Source organism: Malania oleifera, chromosome 7, assembly GCF_029873635.1.
Source record: "Malania oleifera isolate guangnan ecotype guangnan chromosome 7, ASM2987363v1, whole genome shotgun sequence".
Classification (NCBI taxonomy): Eukaryota; Viridiplantae; Streptophyta; class Magnoliopsida; order Santalales; family Ximeniaceae; genus Malania; species Malania oleifera.
In genome coordinates this window covers 33,948,256-33,969,164 of record NC_080423.1, presented here as the reverse complement: position 1 = coordinate 33,969,164, position 20,909 = coordinate 33,948,256, and the positions used below count along the sequence as shown (strand labels likewise).

Sequence of the window (20,909 nt, the reverse complement as noted above, 5' to 3'; positions counted from 1 at the left end):
AAGATTATTGAAAAATTTACTTGTAAGTTTGTCCAATGATAAAAAAAATAAAGTGGTGAATGTGTGTAAATGCAAATGATTAGACCAAAACCTAATAAATTTAGAATCAAGTAAGAACTTATGTATTTTAATTCCTAATGAAAGCTTTTACAGAATTAAGAAATTTAAAATAATAATTCATAATTTTAATGGAAGGCAGGGAAGTGACTTTAAATATTGAAATTAAATAATTAATCACCGAAAGAGAACAACGAATAAATAACCAAATGATCATGGACTATTAAAGCACTAAATCCGGAGTGGGACAGATAATGAATGCCAGTTTGACACGTGAATCGCTCATGCCTGATCATTAGCCGTTGACATCAGCACCTTAGTTTCTACTTTCTTGTGGATTAACATTTTCCCTTCTCCCGCTTCTCATCACTTTTAGACACCCCAGACGCCTCTCTCTCTCTCTCTCTCTCTCTCTGCTGCTTCAATGGCGACTCCCACAGCTCCAAGAAGGGTTCTTTTGCTCTGTGGGGACTACATGGAGGACTCTGAGGTACTCTCAGTCTCTCTCTCTCTCTCGCGCTAGCTGGTTTTTGTTCTTGGTCTAAAGATCTTATGTTTGGTCTGTATGGGGTGCAGGCGATGGTTCCGTTTCAAGCATTGCAGGCATACGGGATCTCCGTCGACGCCGTCTGTCCCGGGAAGAAGGCTGGCAATGTTTGTCCAACAGCTGTCCATCAAGGCTGTGGCCATCAGGTCTCTCTAACCGATCATTCTACCTACTCTCTGTTTTCTCCAGACTTGCATCTCCGTGTTCATAGCGACTGAAATTTAAGAACTTTCTAAATTGATTAATAAGAAATCGTGGGTAATTTCGGGAAGGTCAAGGGTGATCAACTTTGGACCTCCTTTTACGTAGAAGCATGGATTTTGGGAAAGGTTTTATAATGGATGTGAGGATTAAGTTGGATGATTTAGTTATGGGACCTGAGCCTGCATAACTATGAACCACGTGATATTCTGATTTGTTGGGAGGTCCTGCTTGTCTTTGTTTTTCTGTTTGTGTGCCTTTTTGGTACTTTTGCTACTGCTCTCCTGCTTGGTTAGTTGGTTGAAGTTTTTGATTAGTGGTCTAGCCTTTTAGGTAATGCTTAGCTGCTGTTGAGCTCAGTTTTGGTATTTGTTCCTTTTAGCGCTAATCTTCCTGCTTTTCTTAGTACAAAAAGCTGGGCATATTCTGTTTTGCTTTTGTATTTTTCTTTTTCCAAATCCCATTCTTTTATTTATTTTCTATATATTAGGTTAAAATTCCAATGAAGATATCGCGTTGCACCATGGTGCTCTGGAAGAGAGATTTCAGAAAAAGGATCATTTTGGGGTAATTTTGCTTTGGGGGACCTTAATCTTCCAATTGAAGACACGATGTGCTGGAAGCATTTTTCTTCCTTTTCCTTTGAAAGTGATTACGTGGATGTGGGCATAAGTTCAATGTAAATAAACTGCTCTCCCTAAAATTTAGCAATTGATGCCTCAAATTAACTCTTATAGTTTATGTAACACAGTAATAGAGAGACCCTGGCAACTTTCTAATGTCTCTTATAGAGACTCATTCAACAACTCTACGGCTTGTGAATTAGCATGACAGAAAAATTATTCAGTTGCTTTATTGCCAATAAATTAGCTCGAGTTGAAACAAGCAGTTTATGCACATAAAGTGTTTCTTTAGAGTAAATTCTAATTTTGTTGAAGGATGAGGTTTGCCAATTGATCCTCTGATTTTACTAGTATGATTGTGTTGATTTTTTTTTTTTTCAATGTTATTTTAATGCTATGGACTTTGCTGAAGCTTGAACATAGCCTAGACCCTGCTATTTCGTGTTTGCTATAAAGATTGCTATTTGCTATACCTCAACACAAATATGTCTGTTATCAAACGAAAGAAAGGATCCACTATGTTACATTTGGTTCACAAAATGTCTATTCATAGGAATAGAATTAAATAAGATAGGAACATACCAAAAATTGTATAGGAATATAATAATTTAGACAAAAAGAACTCATCAAAGTTTGTATAGTGTAGGCATAGACCTGGGAAGCACCAGTACTGACGTGAGACACGGATACAATATGATATTGACATGTCAATGCAACAATTTAAAATAACTGAGGATATGACTAGTTAATTACTTTAAAAACACATGCACATGCACACACACACACACACACACATATGACTAGTTAATTACTGTAAATACACACTATATATATATTTATTTATGGAGGCATGCTTTTTTCCTTTTAGATGTCAAATATTTTGGTAATTTTGATTTAGAATGAAATATAAGCTCCATTCATGTAAAATTATCGATTACACATTTTACAAACCCCATTATACAATCATCAACCACATTCATATTATAGAATATTGCTCCAGGGGGGGGGGGGGGGGTGGAAACAAATCAAGGGCATGGCTGATGGTGGGAATGGTCATGGCTCGTCTTGAAATTTGTATTTTTGTTTTTTGTTTTTTGTTGTTGTTGTTTTTTATTTATTTATTTTAAATTTAAGAAAAATTAAACAGTGAGTGGCAAACTGAAAATGGCTTTATGAGTGGGTGGGGGGGGGGGGGAATTCTGGGGGTTGGGAGGCCCAACTTGTTTTATAGGGCTAGAAATGGTTCAAGGGCTCCAAAGTCAAACCACTCCAATGTCAAAGAACCTCTTCACTCTCTGCCTCTGGAATTCTCAAATTGTTAATAGAATTCAAGGGAGCAATAAAATGCAGCATTTTGGTGCAAGAAGCATCCCATTGGTGTCCTTGCCATTTTGTGTCCAAAAATAGAAATAAAATAATTAATTTTTGAACGTTTTGGATGCGTGTAGCTGAGTGTCAGCAGGTGTTGGTATCTAGCACATGTCAGATGCCGATGCTTTGGCTTCCTGAAGTGTCAGTGTTTCCTAGGAATAGACACTCGCATGGTTCAATCGGGTAAGTCGTTCCTAGCCTATTCCATGTTATGGATTAGTAAAAAATTTTTGCATTGTTATTTGTTTTATGATGACTATATATTTTGTTTTGTAGGCCATCAGTTCTTATATTATGATCATTCCATAACTCAGAATAGGCATTCTATGAGCCATAGTAGCATTGGTGTTCTTTTGCATCAAGTAGATTCAAGAACTTGTTGGGTTTCATTGTAACATCTTGCATGCAGTCTCTGGGATGCCATGTTGGTCCCCTGCATTTGCAATTATAAATGTACTCAGTAGTTTGATGAAATTTGAACTGGACGCCCTTACTTTTAGATCTTATATTTTTCATTCTCTTATGGCTGCAGACATATTCTGAATCACGGGGTCATAACTTCACAATCAATGCGGCATTTGATGAGACTGAAGCAACTAACTATGATGGACTGGTTATACCAGGAGGACGGGCTCCAGAATATCTTGCCATGAATGAATCTGTACTTAATTTAGTGCGCAAATTTTCAAACTCTGGAAAACCTATTGCCTCCGTTTGCCATGGGCAACTGATCTTGGCAGCAGCTGGCTCAGTTAAAGGTCGAAGGTGCACAGCCTATCCTCCTGTGAAACCTACTCTCATTGCTGCAGGTGCTCATTGGGTGGAACCAGAGACTATGTCAGCATGTGTTGTTGATGGTAATCTAGTCACTGGTGCAACCTATGAGGGGCATCCTGAGTTCATCCGGCTTTTTGTGAAGGCACTTGGTGGTAGCATAACTGGTTCAGACAAAAGGATTCTGTTTCTCTGCGGGGTAAGTTTTAACTTTCTTGGGTAAGTTAAAGCTAGAAATAAGAAACTAGGATGCCATTTTTCACGCTAAACTCTAGGATGTTCCTGACATTGTCCCTTGTTTCATGGAAAAGTTTAAACTTTAAACTAGTGTATTAGTTCTCAACATTGCAAAGATATGAGAAATGCTTACTTTGGCAGTTGACGTTTTTGAAATCCTCTCTGCTTACCTCATTGAAGCTCTCTATTGCGTTGGATCAAATGCTGATTTTCTAGGCAGTTGCAGTTTATCTTAGTTTGGTCCCACACTTTCACTTTATATTGAATAGGGCGAAAATAATAACATATGAAAAATTTAAATCTATTTTTATTTTTTATATTTCTCAATGGAATGTGTCATTAGGTTATTCAACTTTGATAACATCAATTTTTCCAGCATACTTCATTTTTCTTTTTTTTTCATAAATAGTGTTTTCCAAGAAAAATGGTAAAAAAAAATTTTGGTCACATGACGCTGCAAATGTTTAGAGGACAATGATAGTGTGACAAAAAGCTCTATAAAAAAAAACCAAAATTTTTTAATCTCTTGGAAATTAAATAAGACAGTATCTGCGCCACTCGAATTTTCACCATCTCAAGGATCCTACCTAAACAGATTACATTTCCATTGCCTTTTAATACTTGTTTAATTAACAATATGAACAACAATTACAACAACAACAAGAAGAAGATTCAAGAATATTTTAAAATAATAAGGAAAATAGTACAAAATTTGCCTTGGGTGTTGCTGTTAATTATTTTTGGAAGCACACTCCTAATTGCAGATTTACTACTGTCTCACTTATGATTTGTTGAAAACTAAGTCCTTGCAGTGCACAGGAGCATGTAATTTGCGGAGGTGAAATTTTCTTAGGACATTTTTTTTGTTGCCTGGTTTGTGTCTTTGGGTGAATTGTGGACCAAAACCGACTGGCTGAGTAGATTGACTGAATCATATTTCAGATTCTGTTAAGCTAGTTCTGAAGATGTTGAATGTCTCTCCCTCAGTTGATCTTTCTCTAGGAAGGTCTGGATTTTTGTGTTTTCAGGGGTTTACAAGTGTGTAGAGCCCTTGGAAGACGAGATTAAAGGGCTTTGGTGATGAAAGTAGCTCTCTAGCTGTTATTTACTGCCATCTGGATGGATAGGAGTGCTATGCTATTCTTGGAGAAGTTATAAGAATTAGCTGCTGTCTTTTGCTTAAGAGATGGTCATGCCATGCCGTAGGCATTCATCCAACTTTAATGATCAACAAAAAATTCCTGGATGTTGGGCTTTCTGCTTCCCATGCTAACTGGGGCAGTACTATCTCTTGTTTGTGTTTCTTATTGTTTTGTTTTCTTTGAATGGTAGTGTAGCTGGTGTTTAGTTGTTGCTTCTCATTGTGTTCACCCATCTGGTAGTGCCTGGTGTATTTGGGATTCTTTTTGGAATGAATTACTTGCAAAGGAAGAAAATGATTGAAGCTTTAATTTATGGTTCTGGGATAATCTGGGCCATGGTTGAAATTGAAAATGAACCTGAGAAATGTTGTATATGTAAAAAAATTGTCGATTTGATGAGTCTATTTGGGAGGGTTGAAATCAGCCTGAGATTTTTAATTCTAAGGTAACATTAGAAATTTTATCTGTTTGGTGTTCACATACAGTTATTAATGATTTGCTGTGCTCCTCTGGGAGTTCAAAATTTTTTACATTCTAAACACAAGCATTTTTTTTTTTCATTTGAAACAACGAACTGCACTATAATGAATAATGATGCATCTGTTTGTAAGTCAAGTCTTCATTTTTTGCTTATTGTTGTGGTGATTGATATTTGCACTCCTTGGGATGCTTAGACATCTTAATAGAAAAAAATCGCTGTGCTGCCCTTCTCTTTTACTATATTTAACTGAAAGGCATGGAAAATTGATTAGACGATGTTATGGCAGTATGATGTCTTTAGAATCGATAATTCATATTATCTTCTGCTTTCTATCATTTCCCACCTCCCTACCCCATTTTGAGGTACCTACATATGAACAACCAGGTTGCAAACTGAATGTAGTAAAATCAATCATGACTTATTTATGATCTTGAATAAAATAAGCTATCTGCATATTCTTTCCTCTCTCTCTCTCTCTCTCTCATGTAAATTGTGCTTCATTGTCATTGTAGGTTGATACTTCTCTCCCTTAAAATTGTTTGTTATGAAGAGAAGCTGTATGCTGGCAAGAAACATGTTTGGAAGCTGAATCTTCTTTGTTGATTTAGATTCCTCACTTGTCTTCATGTGTGTTCTACATAGGGTTAGGATTCATTAACACCAATTCAATTTGCATAAAAATGTTGTTCTCTTTTGGGTTTTACTGTGACGAGGAAGTCAATAGAGCAGGTAACTAGAACTTTCTCTTATGGGTTTTATTGAGATGAGGAAAATAGCATTTCACAAATGTTGTTTGAGAAGTGCAATGTAGATTAATCTCTGTGCACACCCCATATAATATATAGAAATAGACTGAAAATTAAAGGAAAAAAATGGCTGGCATGTGTGTCATAGAAGACAGCTTTTGTAAAAACAGTATCACAGGAATATGCCAATTTTACTGTAAAATTTCGTCCTCAAGATCAAACTCAGGCTCACATGCAGTAATCTTGTGAATCCATGGTGCAAAAACTGAGTTTGATCTTGGAAGCAATATTTAGTGGGAAGAAATGTAGCATGTGTACAACCTGTGTCTCCTTTAATTTAAAATATAAGCTCTGTTTTATGAAGGAGGAACCCTAGATACATATGTTTCAAAATAGTCGCTTTTAAAAATAAGTGTATGCCGTAAAAGTGCTCAACCTGTGTCTGCTTTAAGTAAAAATGGTAGCTCTGCTTTGTGAAGGAGCAGCCCTAAATACATACCTTTCAAAATACATACCATTTAAAAATAATTGTACACATGTAAAAGGGAGAGGGAGACATTTGAGGAGTTTTGGAACTCCTCTTTATTTCCTACATGAAATTGCCAAATAGGTGCAGTTGGCTGGTTTAGACCTAATATTGATTTTGCACTGCAAAGTTGGAAATAATAACAATAATGTTGCCACTGTAAAATTTCTCCTTCATTGATGTCAAACTAAATGAAATACTGAGAAACAAGTTTCCTGTGTGTATCATTGCTTGGTTCTATTTTTTTTTTCTCCAGGACTACATGGAGGATTATGAAGTGATGGTTCCTTTTCAGTCCCTTCTCGCCCTTGATTGCCATGTTGATGCAGTTTGTCCCAAGAAAAGGGCTGGTGATGTCTGCCCAACAGCTATTCATGACTTTGAAGGTGATCAAACTTACAGTGAGAAACCGGGCCATAATTTCACCCTAACAGCTAGCTATGAAGGTTTAGACATTTCAAGCTATGATGCTCTCGTGATCCCTGGCGGCCGAGCTCCAGAATACTTGGCATTGGATGAGACAGTAACTTCTTTGGTGAAGAAATTCATGGATGCAGGAAAGCCAGTTGCATCCATCTGTCATGGACAGCAGATTTTAGCTGCTGCTGGTGTCCTCAAGGTAATATCATTATGATTATATGGTTATACCTATGTTTGCAATTAGGAAATTCTTATTTAATGTTATCATTTTCAATCATCTTAAAATTGTAGGTTGTGTTAGTATCGGTTTCAAAAAAACTAAGGAAATAAATAAATTGGTGAATCATAGTTGAGTAATTAAAAAGAAGTCAAAACAATACAGCTAAGCACTTGACAAAGACAGTTTATTCTTCTGTATATGAAAATGGTGATGAGGTTATGAATTTTTATTTCTCCTAGATAGTGCTGCACGTGGATTGCATGTGAATACACGTGTATGCATGCAATGCATGTACATATTTACCAATATACGGCTGCATAATCTAATAAATAATCAGTAAAATGGAAAATAAATAATGAATGTAAGGTTTAAGAAAATGTAATAGGCACAAATATTAAACTACAAATGTGGTTTTTTGTGTATGTGTATAAAGATAACTATACCCCACCCCAGTAGCTGACCAACTATAAGGCTGGTTTATAATATTCCCAAGTGTGCTCCTTTTAATATGTCAAATAACATCTATGTACTACCCAGAATAAATCAAATAAAAAGGACCATAAGTTCATCAGTACCATGTTTTATTAAATATACAATCAATAATTAACTTATGACTGCCTTCAACCTAAATATTCCAAAATTCAATATTAAAAGTAGCAAGTAAAACCTCACAGACACTCTACATTATACTTGAGTTCCCATGGGGCTAGTACCTATTATATCTTATAATAAATTCAATAGACATTGAACATAAAAATCAACTCATCAAAACTAATTTTTGACACAGTTGTGACTGAAAGACACTCCTGCTTATGAAAAAGAGAAAATTTTCTTAACTTTTTTCGTAACAACTGTAAAGATAGAGATGGAGAAGAGAAGAAAATGAGAAGAAGAGCAGAAGAGGAAAATGTTTGGTGGTGCAGCTCCGTGTTGCCACCCTCTTCACTATTAATAAAAGGCAAGAAAGAAAAAAATGCCCACTCAAACCACGAATTACTAAATAGCATATTCTTTTGTAACACTCCTTAAGCTGGAGGTGTATAAGTTGTCAGTCAGATACGGTGCCATAATTAGTCTCTCTAATTATGGCATGATTTTATATTATTGCTGTAGATATTCTGCGATTAGTAGGCTGATTGTAGTTGATATTCTGTAATTATTAGGCTGATTGTAATTGCCTTAATTAGTCTCGTAGATGGCTGTAATTGCTGATTTTTAGCCTTGTAACTGACGTTTCTATTTGCTATATAATATGAGAACCCTCACAGAGAAAGGCAATCAATCCGATTGACATGGTATCGAAGCGTTATCTCAATTAAGGTTGGTCTAATTATTATTTTTTGGTTTTTTTTTTTTCTATGGTTAGCAACAATTTATGGGTCGTCGGCAGTTTTTGTTGGGTTTCCGGTGGGTGTTAAACTGCTATGCGGTAGTTTTTGTCGGGTTGGGATTGGGCGGTTGATTCTGTTTGCTTCAGAATCTTGGTGGTTGTCGATCAATGGTGTTCGGTTATCCTTTCTAGAGGCTGTCGGTGTTCTGTTTCGTCACAAATCTTTGGTGGTGTTGATCTTTGGAGAGTTTCTGGTGCATATCTTTGTCGATTTAAGTTTCTGGAGGTCCCATCGAAGGCCGTTGACACGTGAATTAGGTTTTATTTTTTGTGATTCAATTTTTTGTTGGGTTTCTATTGTCTTCTAGTGATTCCTTTGGGGGTTTCATCAGGTCTTCTAGTGATTCATTTGGGGTGCGTTTTACTAGAAAAAATTACTCTGCCTGGGAATTCCAATTTCGTTTATTTGTTAGAGGGAAAGAATTGTGGGGCCAGATTGATGGTAGTGATCCAGCTCCTACGGAGCCTGAGGAGTTGGCCGAGTGGAAGGTCAAAGATGCATGTGTGATGTCCTGGATTTTAGGGTCCGTTGATCCTCTTATTGTGCTCAATTTACGGGTCTATAAGATTGCGAAAACTATGTGGGAGTACTTGCCGAAGGTTTATCACCAGGATAATACTGTACGTCGATTTCAGTTGGAATGTGAGATAGCTAGTTACACTCAAGGCAATCTCTCCATTCAGGAGTATTTTTCTGGTTTTCAGAATTTATGGGGAGATTTTTTTGATGTGGTTTATGCGGAAGGTACCTGCTGCATCTATCTCTGCTATTCAAGCTGTTCATGAGCAAAGCAAGAGAGATCAATTTCTGATGAAATTGCGCCCTGAATTTGAGGCTACTCACTTAAATTTAATGAACCAAGATCCTTCACCATCTTTGGATGTTTGTTTTGGAGAATTACTTCACGAGGAGCAGCGCCTTCTCACACAGGTTGAGTTCTAGCAGGATGCTAACCTGAATCCTGTTGCCTATGCAGCCTACGAGAGAGGCAAGGGTAAGGATATGCGCAAGGTCCAGTGTTTTGGCTGCAAGGAGTATGGTTATATTGCTGCCAACTGTATAAAGAAAGTGTGCAACTATTGTAAGAAACAAGGCCACTTTATTAGAGAATGTCCCACTTGGCCTCCAAATCATCATGCCACTGCTTATCAGGCTACGGTGAACACTTCTTCTGCTCCAGGGATGTCCTCAACTTCTTCGTCTGCCATTGGATCCTTTAGTCTTACCCCTGCAATGGTCTAGCAAATGATTATGTCAGCTTTTTCCGCCTTGGGGCTTCAAGGTAATACTTCGCATAAGTCTTGGCTTATTGATTCTGATGCATGCAATCATATGACTAAATCATCTGATGCATTGTACAATGTTCGTCCATATCATGGTTCGTCGCAAATTCAGGTAGCTAATGGGAGTCATTTAGCTATTAATGAAATAGGAGATATCAATCCTTCATTCAAAGATGTTTATGTATCTCCTGGACTGTCTAATAATCTCATTTCAGTTGGCCAGTTAGTTGAGAAAAACTGTGATGTCCATTTTTCTTGTGATGGTTGTCTTGTGCAGGATCAGGTGTCGGGGAAGATACTAGTGAAGGGGTCTAAAGTTGGCAGACTCTTTCCACTGCAATTTTCTATTCCTAGTAGTTTATCTTTGGCTTGTATGACGGTTAATACTCCGAGTGAAGTATGGCATAAACGTTTCGGCCATCCAAACTCTGTTGTGTTGTCTCGTATGTTAAATTCTAGTTTGTTAGGCAATAAAGAACATTTTTCTAAACACTTGTCATTTGATTGTTCTGTATGCAAACTTGGTAAGAGTAAGACTCTGTTGTTTCCTTCTCATGGTAGTTGTGCTGCAAAAAATGCTTTGATATTGTGCATAGTGATGTGTGGGGCGTTTCTCCTATAATTTCTCATGCTCGATATAAATATTTTGTGACATTCATAGATGATTTCAATCTGTATACTTGGATCTATTTACTTCGGCCCAAATCTGAGGTCCTATATGTTTTTCAAAACTTTGTCGCATATATTGAGACCCAATTTTCTACATGTATTAAGATGTTGAGGTCTGATTCTGGTGTAGAGTACATGTCCCATGAGTTTCATGATTTCTTACATCACAAAGGAATTTTCTCTCAGCGTTCTTTTCCTCATACTCATAAGCAAAATGGGGTGGCGTAACGAAAGAACCAACACCTCTTGGATGTTGTTCATACCTTATAGCTTGAATCATCTGTCTCGTCTAAATTCTGGGTTGAGGCATTATCTATTGCAGTTTACTTAATTAATAGACCGCCCTCTCAGGTCTTGAATTTTGATTCTCCTTATTACCGTTTGTACCATCAGCATCCTAGCTATCTTAATCTGCATACTTTTGGATGTGTTTGCTTTGTTCATTTACCTCATCATGAACATCACAAACTCTCTGCTTGGTCTGTTAAATGTGCCTTTATGGGTTATAGTATTTCCCACAAAGGTTATGTTTGCTGTGATTATTGTGCTAACAAATTTCGTATATCTCGTAATTTTGTTATCTTTGAGAATCAATGTTTCTTTCCTACACATGTTGAGTCATTGCTTGAGATACCTTGTTTTGATGAATTGCCATCTCTTCCTGACCGGTTCAAACCCGGACTTGTGTATACTTGACGTCGACCAACTCTGCCTCTTCCCGAGACTGACCCTTCATCTGAAATTGTTGCGACGACTTCTCCTGAAATTGACATGACATCCGAGACAGGTCCTATTAGTTCTCCCATGCCTTCTGAGCTTGGTCCTTGACGGTCTACCTGAGTATCACGTCCTCTTGATTGGTATGATGATTACCACACTTATTTTAACACTACTTTGTCGTCTATTTCCATTCCTACATGCTTGTCAGATGTTGTTAAACATGAATGTTGGCGAAAAGCGATGGATGAGGAACTTCAGGCTCTCTAGGACAATCATACCTAGGATATTGTTCCTTGCCCCTCTACTGTTAAAGCCATTAGTTGTAAATGGGTTTTCTCGGTTAAGCTCCGCTCTAATGGGACTTTAGACAGGTACAAGGCATGCTTAGTTGCACTTGGGAACAGGCAAGAATATGGGGTGGACTATGAGGAGACATTTGCTCTTGTGGCGAAGATGACTACAGTGCGTACAATTCTTTCGATTGCCGCCCCCCAAGGCTGGCCACTTCACTAGATGGACGTAAAAAATGCTTTTCTTCATGGTGATCTCAAAGAGGATATTTACATGAGTCCTCCTCCGGGTTTGTTTTCTTCTCCGTCTTCCATGGTATGTAAGGTAAAACGATCTCTCTATGGCTTAAAATAGGCTCTCCGAGTGTGGTTTGAAAAATTCAGGTCTACTTCGCTTTGTCTCTCCTTTGTTCAAAGCCAACATGACTCTTCTTTATTTCTATGCAAGACCCGGACTGGTCTCGTTCTCTTACTTGTACATGTGGATGATATTGTCATTACTAGCACCGACTCCAACTTGATTGATCATCTTAAGCAGAATCTTCAGGCTTCTTTTCATTTGAAAGATCTTGGTCCTCTTACGTATTTTTTGGGTTTGGAAGTGCACACGGATTCTTTAGGTTTATTCTTGAATCAACGCAAATATACACAAGATTTGATTGGGCTAGCCGGTCTTTAGGATTCGCCTCTGGTGGATACTCCTATGTGAAATATCGAAGTGAGGAGGGTGACCTTCTTTCTGATCCCACTGTGTTCTGATAGTTGGTATGGAACTTGAACTATTTGACTATTACTTGACCTGATATTTCCTTCGCTGTCCAGCAGGTTAGTCAATTTAAGCAAACTCCTTGCCAACTTCATTTAGCTGTTGTTTGCCGTATTATTCGATATCTTCGGGGGTCACCTCTCCGTGGGTTGTTCTTTTCAACTGGCTCTCCGCTTCGCCTTGTCGCTTATAGTGATGCGGTTTGGGCCGGATCCCTTTATACTCGGCGGTCTGTCACGGGTTGGTGCATGTTTCTTGGTGATTGATCTCTTGGAAAAGTAAGAAACAAGCTCGTGTTTCTAAATCCTCTAATGAATCTGAATACTGGGCAATGTCTGTTGCATGTTCTGAGATTGTCTGGTTTCGTAGACTTCTAGCTGAGCTCGGTTTTTCTCAATCTGATTCTACTCCTCTTCATGCTGATAATACTAATGCCTTTCAAATAGCTGCTAATCCCATTTATCACGAGCGTACAAAGAACATTGAAGTAGACTAACATTCTATTTGAGAAGCCTTGGACACTCGGATTATATCTCTTCCTCATGTTTCTACTCACCTCCAAATAGTTGATGTCTTCACGAAGGCTATGAGACAATAGCGCCATCAGTTCCTTGTGGGCAAATTGATGCTTCTTGATCGGCTAGCATCAATTTGAGGGGGGATCTTAGTCAGATACGGTGCCATAATAAGACTCTCTAATTATGGCATGATTTTATATTATTGTTGTAGATATTTTGTGATTAGTAGGTTGATTGTAGTTGATATTCTGTAATTAATAGGCTGATTGTAATTGCCTTAATTAGTCTCCTAAATGGCTGTAATTCTTGATTTTTACCCTTGTAACAAACGTTTCTATTTGCTATATAATACGAGAACCCTCACAGATGTTAGGACCAGACGAGTCTATGGGTACGCTTGATATACATGGGTGAACACTAACTTGACCCAAAAGCTTAAGCCAATTGGGTATTGGGTCCAACCATGTATATAAACACCCATCATCCACTCAAATTTTCTAATGTGGGACAAGCTTATAAGTGGAATTCTCAACAATCTCCACCTCACTTGTGAATTCCAATTGCACCCCCTTCAACGGAAACCATCTCCCTTATGGGAGTAAGCTCAATTCCCCAATAGTTGCTCAGCTGGGCCTTACCACTGGTGCCTTACGTGCCTAAAATTGCATTTCACGTGCATCTGAACCAATCCTACCTCCCACATCTTGACCCTATTCGGATCCATCCCCAGCCTAGATGATCCTTATTTGCGTTGGTCACACACTTGGTCCTCCAATTGTTAGCACGTCAGGAGAATTAGCTTCACTTCTCGACTTTTTACGATGTCACTCACCCAAAGCTACGAACCGTTGGCTCTGATACCACTTGTTAGGATTGGAGGAGCCCATGGGTGCGCTTGATACACATGGGTGAGCACCAACTTGACCCAAAATCTTAAGCCTATTGGGTCTTGGGTCCAACCATGTATATAAGCACCCATCATCCGCTCAAATTTTCCAATGTGGGACTAGCTCACAAGTGGAATTCTCAACAACAGAAAGAGACATTCAATTCAATTAACATAAGTATCACCTAACCCTAGCTTGTTACAGCCATTAGACAAGGAAAATTTAAGTAAAGTTTTCTTCATAAACTAACATTTCACAAATGGAGTCTTCATAACCTTATTAAACACGACATCCCTCTAGTCAATTTCAACATGTTTGTCATCTCATGAAACATTGGGTTGCTAGCAATATATATGACAAGATTATCACAGAAACATTCCTATGCATCTTGTGACCAGGAATCTCATCTCTTACGTAAGATCTCAATGGCTTAAGCAACATTAGATCTTGATGTATAGTTTGTTTCATACTATGCTAGGTAGCAAGATTACCTTCACAAATGTACTAGTAGATCTGCGATCATTTACAAAGTTGTTCCAATTTGCATCAAATTATTCCATTATCTTGTAGTTTTTGTTCCATTTATGTATCAAAACTTTGCGAGGAGAGCCTTAGGATGCCATAAAATCCTACAAATAGTATTAGAATGTTTGTTTGGGATTTTTTTGATAAACTGATTCACCACACATCAAAGGATATGTCAGGTGATGTAAGACGAGAAGCGGCTATTTGGATGGATCATTTCGGCCCAATTAGGAGGCCTATGTCAGAGAATAGGGTGAATTGTTTATTGTGTTTAAAACCCAAATGTGCTTAGTTAGTCAGTTGTTTAAGTATATGTGTGTCGTTTTCTTATATTAGGACTATTTATGTTGGGGGCTTGTTTGTAGTAATTGTGTATTCTAGGGCTATGTTTGTAATGCAATGTAATTTTAGGGGTATGTGTGTAATTCCATGTGTTTGAGGCTTTTTTGTAAGTAGTGTGTGAAAACTATGATGTAGGTAGTTATTGATGAATTTGAATTGGAATTGAACATGAATTCCCACGTAGTATCTCCTCTCTCCTCCCTTCCCTTTCCTTCTTCTCTTCTAATTCTTCTAATCTTTCCCATGGCTGCAGAACCTTGATACTGCCCTTGCATTATCAAGCCTAGTGATAGTTAAGTAGATCAACTTGTCACCTAATTGCCTATTTTCATGGTGGTGTTCAAAGACCGACCTAACATCTCCATCAGATTATCAACTTTAGCTCCCAACAAAGTAATCTCACTTAGCAAGTCCAAGAAACACATAGATTCAACCCTTTCTGACAATATTCAAGTCTAGAAGTATCACATCATAAAATCTCAATACTAAGAAAGTATCACATCTAATCTCCATTGATTTGAATATTTTCTTGAAGCCACTTCTTGACATTTGCCATCCTGTTCTGGTCACTACCAATAGAAATGATACAATTAACAAAATGCTAGAACTACCGTGCCTGTGTCATTTTTACGGATAAAGGCTGAAGGACTAGATTAGCACTAATAAAACCAAATGTGGAGTCCACCATACTAAATATGTCAAAACAAGATTGAGGAGACTGTGTAAGACCATTAGCCATATGCAGCGTACATACCTTACCATCCTTCCCCTAAGCAACAAACCTGGAGGTTGTTCCATCTATAAGTCTTCCTGCAAATCTCTGTAGAGCGCATTCAAAATTAAGCGCATTCAAAATTAATTGCCAATGAGATCAATACTAATACAATTTAGTCAAGCAACAAGGGAGAAGGTCCCTAACACCATATGTTTGAGGGTACACTTTGGAAAGTAATGAAGCCTTCAGCAGTTATATGAAGCTGTTAGTAAGATATTTGATGGTGCAGTTACAACACTGTTGTTTTTTGTCCCACATTGGTAGAAAAGTTTCACATTGGTAGAAAAGTTGTTTTTGAACTTTTTCTTTGTTTGTCCCACATTGGTGAGAAGTGTTTTTTGGACTTAGGTTGAAGTTATATAAAGAGCTCAACTCTCCATTTGTAAAACACACCTCAAAGTTGTACTTTGTCAAGAAGTAGTGGATTGATCGTCGACGCCCGAGGATGTAGGTAATTCTGTGCCGAACCTCGTTAAATTCTTATCGTACTTTTTTTCCCTGTCTTTTATTATTAGTTTCTGCATTGCTTTAGTTTTTATATATTCAATAGCATTAGTTGTAGTATTGGTGTTTGGCACAAGTGGGGTGCCCGACACAACAATTGGTATCAGAGTTAGGTTGAATAGTGTCGATATGGAGGTGTTCCTTTCTTAGGATCCTTGATTCCACATTTAATGCCTAAGAAAGACCTTGTCTAAGCGAGTGCTTAGAGACTATTGCGGCTCAGTCACTCCTTGGAGGTCGGCCTGGTCAAAGTGGAATTTCATAAGATAAAACAGAGTTGACACAGTTAGTACGTACTATTCATCCTAAGGTCTTTTTCTTTGTTGGTTGCTATTGAATATACAGAAGATGACAAAAACAGTAGTAGAAGAAACTCTGTCCACACGAACTCCAACCCCTTCGGCTTCGACATCATCGTCAAAGACGATAGCTAATGCTCGGTTTGAGGTGGAGAAATTTGATGGTACCAATAATTTTGGTATGTGACAATGTGAGGTGATGGACATTCTGTATCGGCAAGAATTAGATATTGCTTTGGATGATAAGTCAGTGGATATGAGTGACAGAGATTGCGAAAAGATCAATCGTTAGGCATGTGGTATGATTTGTCTATGTCTCGCTAACAATCAGAAATATTGTGTTATGAGGGATACATTTGCAAAGAAATTGTGGAAGACATTGGAAGATACATTGATGACAAAGAATCTGGAAAATCGCCTCTATTTGAAAAAGAAATTGTTTCGCTTCCAGTATCAATCAGGTATTTCGATTAATGACCACATAAATGCTTTAAATAAAATTTTGGCCGATTTGTTGAATTTGGATGAAAATGTGAAAGATGAGGATAAAACCATATTGTTACTGAATTCTCTCCCTGATAATTATGAACATTTGACCATCACTTTATTGTATGGGAAAGATAAAGTTACTTTTAATGATGTTTGTACTGCATTGATTAGTACTGAATGCAGAAAGAAGGATCAGAGGGTCCATAAGGAAACAGTAGAAACACTAACAATAAGGGGACGTTCTTAGAGTCGTAAGCCTAGAAGGAGTAATCTCATGGGAGACCTGCTAAAGATGAATGCGCCTTTTGTCATGAGAGAGGGCATTGGAAGAAAGATTGCCCTTAAATTTAGCAAAAGAATAAGGGCAAAACACATTCTAACAAAAAAAAGAGAAAGAAATTCATTAGAAAACCCTTAAAAAAAAGGAAAATCCCACAAAATTCAAATAAAATGGATAAAATTGAAGAAAGTTCTTGGAAAATTCTGAAGCCCTTCAGGGCCATTTTTCATGCACCTTAAACTTTGTATGACTTTAATTTCATGCTTCCTTTTCATTTATGTTTGTGTATCTTTTTCATTTCATGTATTTGCGTCCATGTATGATTTACTCGCTCTGCTTGTTCTCTAGCATGTAATGTTCAATCATCCGTTCATTTGCTTGATTGCATGTTTGTATTTATGTTTCTCTCGTTTGACATGTTGTTTATGCTTTAATGTGTGTCCTACATGATTTGCATGTTTTCTTGTTTGTGCGCGCATCCCCTTATGAGGAGAAATTCGATAACACGAGATTATGTTGTCCTCAACTACCTCTTGGGGGGCAGATTGTTCAGAAGAATCACTTCAAGCTTGCTTGATGGTGATCTTATTATACTTTCTAATGTTTGTGCACACATCTCGTTACTTTTTTTTTTTTACATGTTTTTCTTTCTTGTGTACAACTTATTTAATTGTATGATAGCTTTGCATGTTATTCACATGTCTTTGATGTTGCATGTGCTTGGGGTGTGAGTTCCCTCGTTGGGTGATAAATTCAGTAAGCTGCATAATCCCCCACATTCAAAGCTTGAAGAGGGACAATTGTGTCTCTTTAGGTTTTGTGAAATGAAAAACTCATGTCCTTGAATGGAATTCTAGATAGGACATGAATATATTCGATATGAGTCTCAAAAGGGACAATTGTGTCTTTAGACTCTCCGGGGCGAGATGAAACTGTTGTTTTTTGTCCCACATTGGTAGAAAAGTTTCACATTGGTAGAAAATTTGTTTTAATTTTTTCTTTGTTTGTCTCACATTGGTGAGAAGTGTATTTTGGACTTGAGGTTGAAGTTATATAAAGAGCTCAACTCTCCATTTGTAAAACACACCCCAAAGTTGTACTTTGTCAAGAAGTAGTGGATTGATCGTTAGCGCCATATGACGTAGGTAATTCTATACCGAACCTCGTTAAAATCTTGTCTTGTTCTTTTTACTGTCTTTTATTATTAGTTTCTGCATTGCTTTAGTTTTTTATATATTTAATAGCATTAGTTGTAGTATTGGTGTTTGACACAAGTGGGGTGCCAGACACAATAATTGGTATCAAAGTTAGGTTGAATAGTGTCGATACGGAGGTGTTCCTTTGTTAGGATCATTGATTTCACATTTGATGCCTAAGAAAGACCTTATCTAAGCGAGTGCTCAGAGACCATTGCGGTTCAGTCGCTCCGTGGAGGTCGGCCTGGTCAAAGTGGAATTTCATAGGATAAAATAGAGTAGACACAGTTGGTACGTACTATTCATCCTAAGCCTTTTGCTTTGTTGGTTGCTACTGAATATATAGAAGATGGTAGAAACTAGTGCAGTAGTAGAAGTAACTCTGTCCACACGAACTCCAACCCCTTCGGCTTTGACATCATCGTCAAAGACGATAGCTATTGCTCGGTTTGAGGTGAAGAAATTTGATGGTACCAATAATTTTGGTATGTGGCAATGTGAGGTGAGGGACATCATGTATCAGCAAGAATTGGATATTGTTTTGGATGATAAACCAGTGGATATGAGTGACAGAGATTGAGAAAAGATCAATCGTTAAGCATGTGGTACGATTCGTCTTTGTTTCGCTAAAAATAAGAAATATTGTGTTATGAGGGAGACATTTGCAAAGAAATTGTGGAAGACATTGGAAGATACATTTATGACCAAGAGTTTAGAAAATCAGCTTTTTTGAAAAAGAAATTGTCTCGCTTCCAGTATCAACCAGGTATTTCCATTAATGACCACATAAATGCTTTCAATAAAAGTTTGGTTGATTTGTTTAATTTGGATGAAAAGGTGAAAGATGAGGATAAAACCATATTGTTACTGAACTCTCTCCCTGATTATGAACATCTGACCGCCACTTTATTGTATGGGAAAGATAAAGTTACTTTTGATGCTGTTTGTACTGCATTGATTAGTACTGAATGCAGAAAGAAGGATCAGAGGGTCCATAAGGAAACAACAGAAGCACTAATAATAAGGGGATGTTCTCAGAGTCGTATGCCTGGAAGGAGTAAATTTCATGAGAGGAGTAAATCTCATGGGAGACCTGCTAACGATGAATGCGCCTTTTGTCATGAGAGAGGGCATTGGAAGAAAGATTGCCCTAAATTACAAAAAGAATAAGGGCAAAGCACATTCTAATGCCAATATAGCCAGTAATGATGAAAGTGAGTCAGATTTTTCCTTGTTGGAAAGTAAGTCACATTATTTTGGTGAGTGGATTTTGGATTTTGGTTGTTCATATCACATGTGTCCCAATAAGGAATGGTTTTCTAATTTTGAAGAATTAGATGTTGGAGTTGTTTTTATGGGAAATGATAATGCCTGTAAAACAACTGGAATATGATCAATACAGTTGAAATGTCAAGATGAAATTGTTAAAACCTTGACTGAAGTTAGGTATGTTCCAAGCTTAAAGAAAAATCTGATTTTATTGGGTGCCTTCGAATCTAAAGGGTTCACTATCACTTTGAAAGATGGAATCTTAAAGATTAAATCAGGTGTGTTGATGGTGATGAAAGGAATAAGGAAAAATAACTTGTATTATTTACGAGATAATACAGTTATTGGCTCAGCTGCTATTGTTTCTGAGAAAAATGCAGGTTTAGATACAACCAGGTTATGACATGCGATTGGCACATGCAGGAGAAAAATCTTTGCAACAATTAGCTAAGCGAGGTTTGTTGAAGGGTGCAAAGGTGTGCAAACTTGAATTTTGTGAGTATTGCATTCTGGGAAAATAGATTAGAGTGAAATTTGACACTGCAATCCACCAGAATGAAGGTATTTTAGACTACATTCATACAGATGGGTGGGGGCCTACAAAAACGGCTTCATTAGGCGGTATGCATTTTTTTTGTCACTTTTGTTGATGATTTTTCCAAAAGAGTTTGAGTGTATTCTTTGAAGCATAAAAAATGAAGTGTGTGGTATTTTCCTTAAGTGGAAAAAATTAGTTGAAACTCAAACTGGCAGAAAGATTAAACGGCTCAGATCAGATAATGGTGGTGAATACAAGAGTGACCTGTTTATGAAGGTTTGTCAGGATGAAGGTATTGCTCGACACTTCACAGTTAGAGATACACCACAACAGAATGGGGTGGCAGGGCGTATGAATCAGACTTTGTTGGAGAAAGTTCGATCTATGTTGTCTAATGCTGGGTTGGACAAAAGGTTTTGGGCTGAGGCTGTTAGATATGCGTGTCATATCATCAACCATCTACCATCATCTGCAATAGGAGGAAAAACACCCTATGAGATATGGCCTGGAAAGCCTGCCAGTGATTATGATTCTTTACATGTATTTGGTACTATGACTTATTATCATGTTAAAGAATCTAAGTTGGATCCAAGAGCCAAAAAAATAATATTCTTGGGGATTAGTGCAGGAGTCAAAGGATACCTACCGTCTTTGGTGTCCAGAGATGAAAAAAATGATTTTGAGTAGGGATGTGACTTTTGATGAACTTGCAATGATGACGAAAACAGTACGCAAGGAGTCACGAGTTGAAAAGAAGACCAGTGGTACTCAACAACAGGTTGAGGTTGAGACAATTTTGGGAAACCCAATGAGAAATGAGACT

The 20,909-nt window shown here is 37.6% G+C and overlaps 1 protein-coding gene across 1 annotated transcript in view; it reads left to right on the top strand.

Moving 5' to 3' along the window:
• Window positions 1–382: 382 nt before the first annotated feature.
• LOC131160321 (protein DJ-1 homolog D) overlaps window positions 383–20,909 on the top strand; it is a 29,205-nt gene continuing 8,678 nt past the window's right edge. The window contains exons 1-4 of the mRNA XM_058115889.1: window positions 383–547; window positions 634–750; window positions 3,332–3,772; window positions 6,962–7,324. Coding sequence (XP_057971872.1) covers window positions 482–547; window positions 634–750; window positions 3,332–3,772; window positions 6,962–7,324 — 987 coding nt within the window. The 5' untranslated portion in view covers window positions 383–481. The remainder of the gene's footprint in view (window positions 548–633; window positions 751–3,331; window positions 3,773–6,961; window positions 7,325–20,909) is intronic.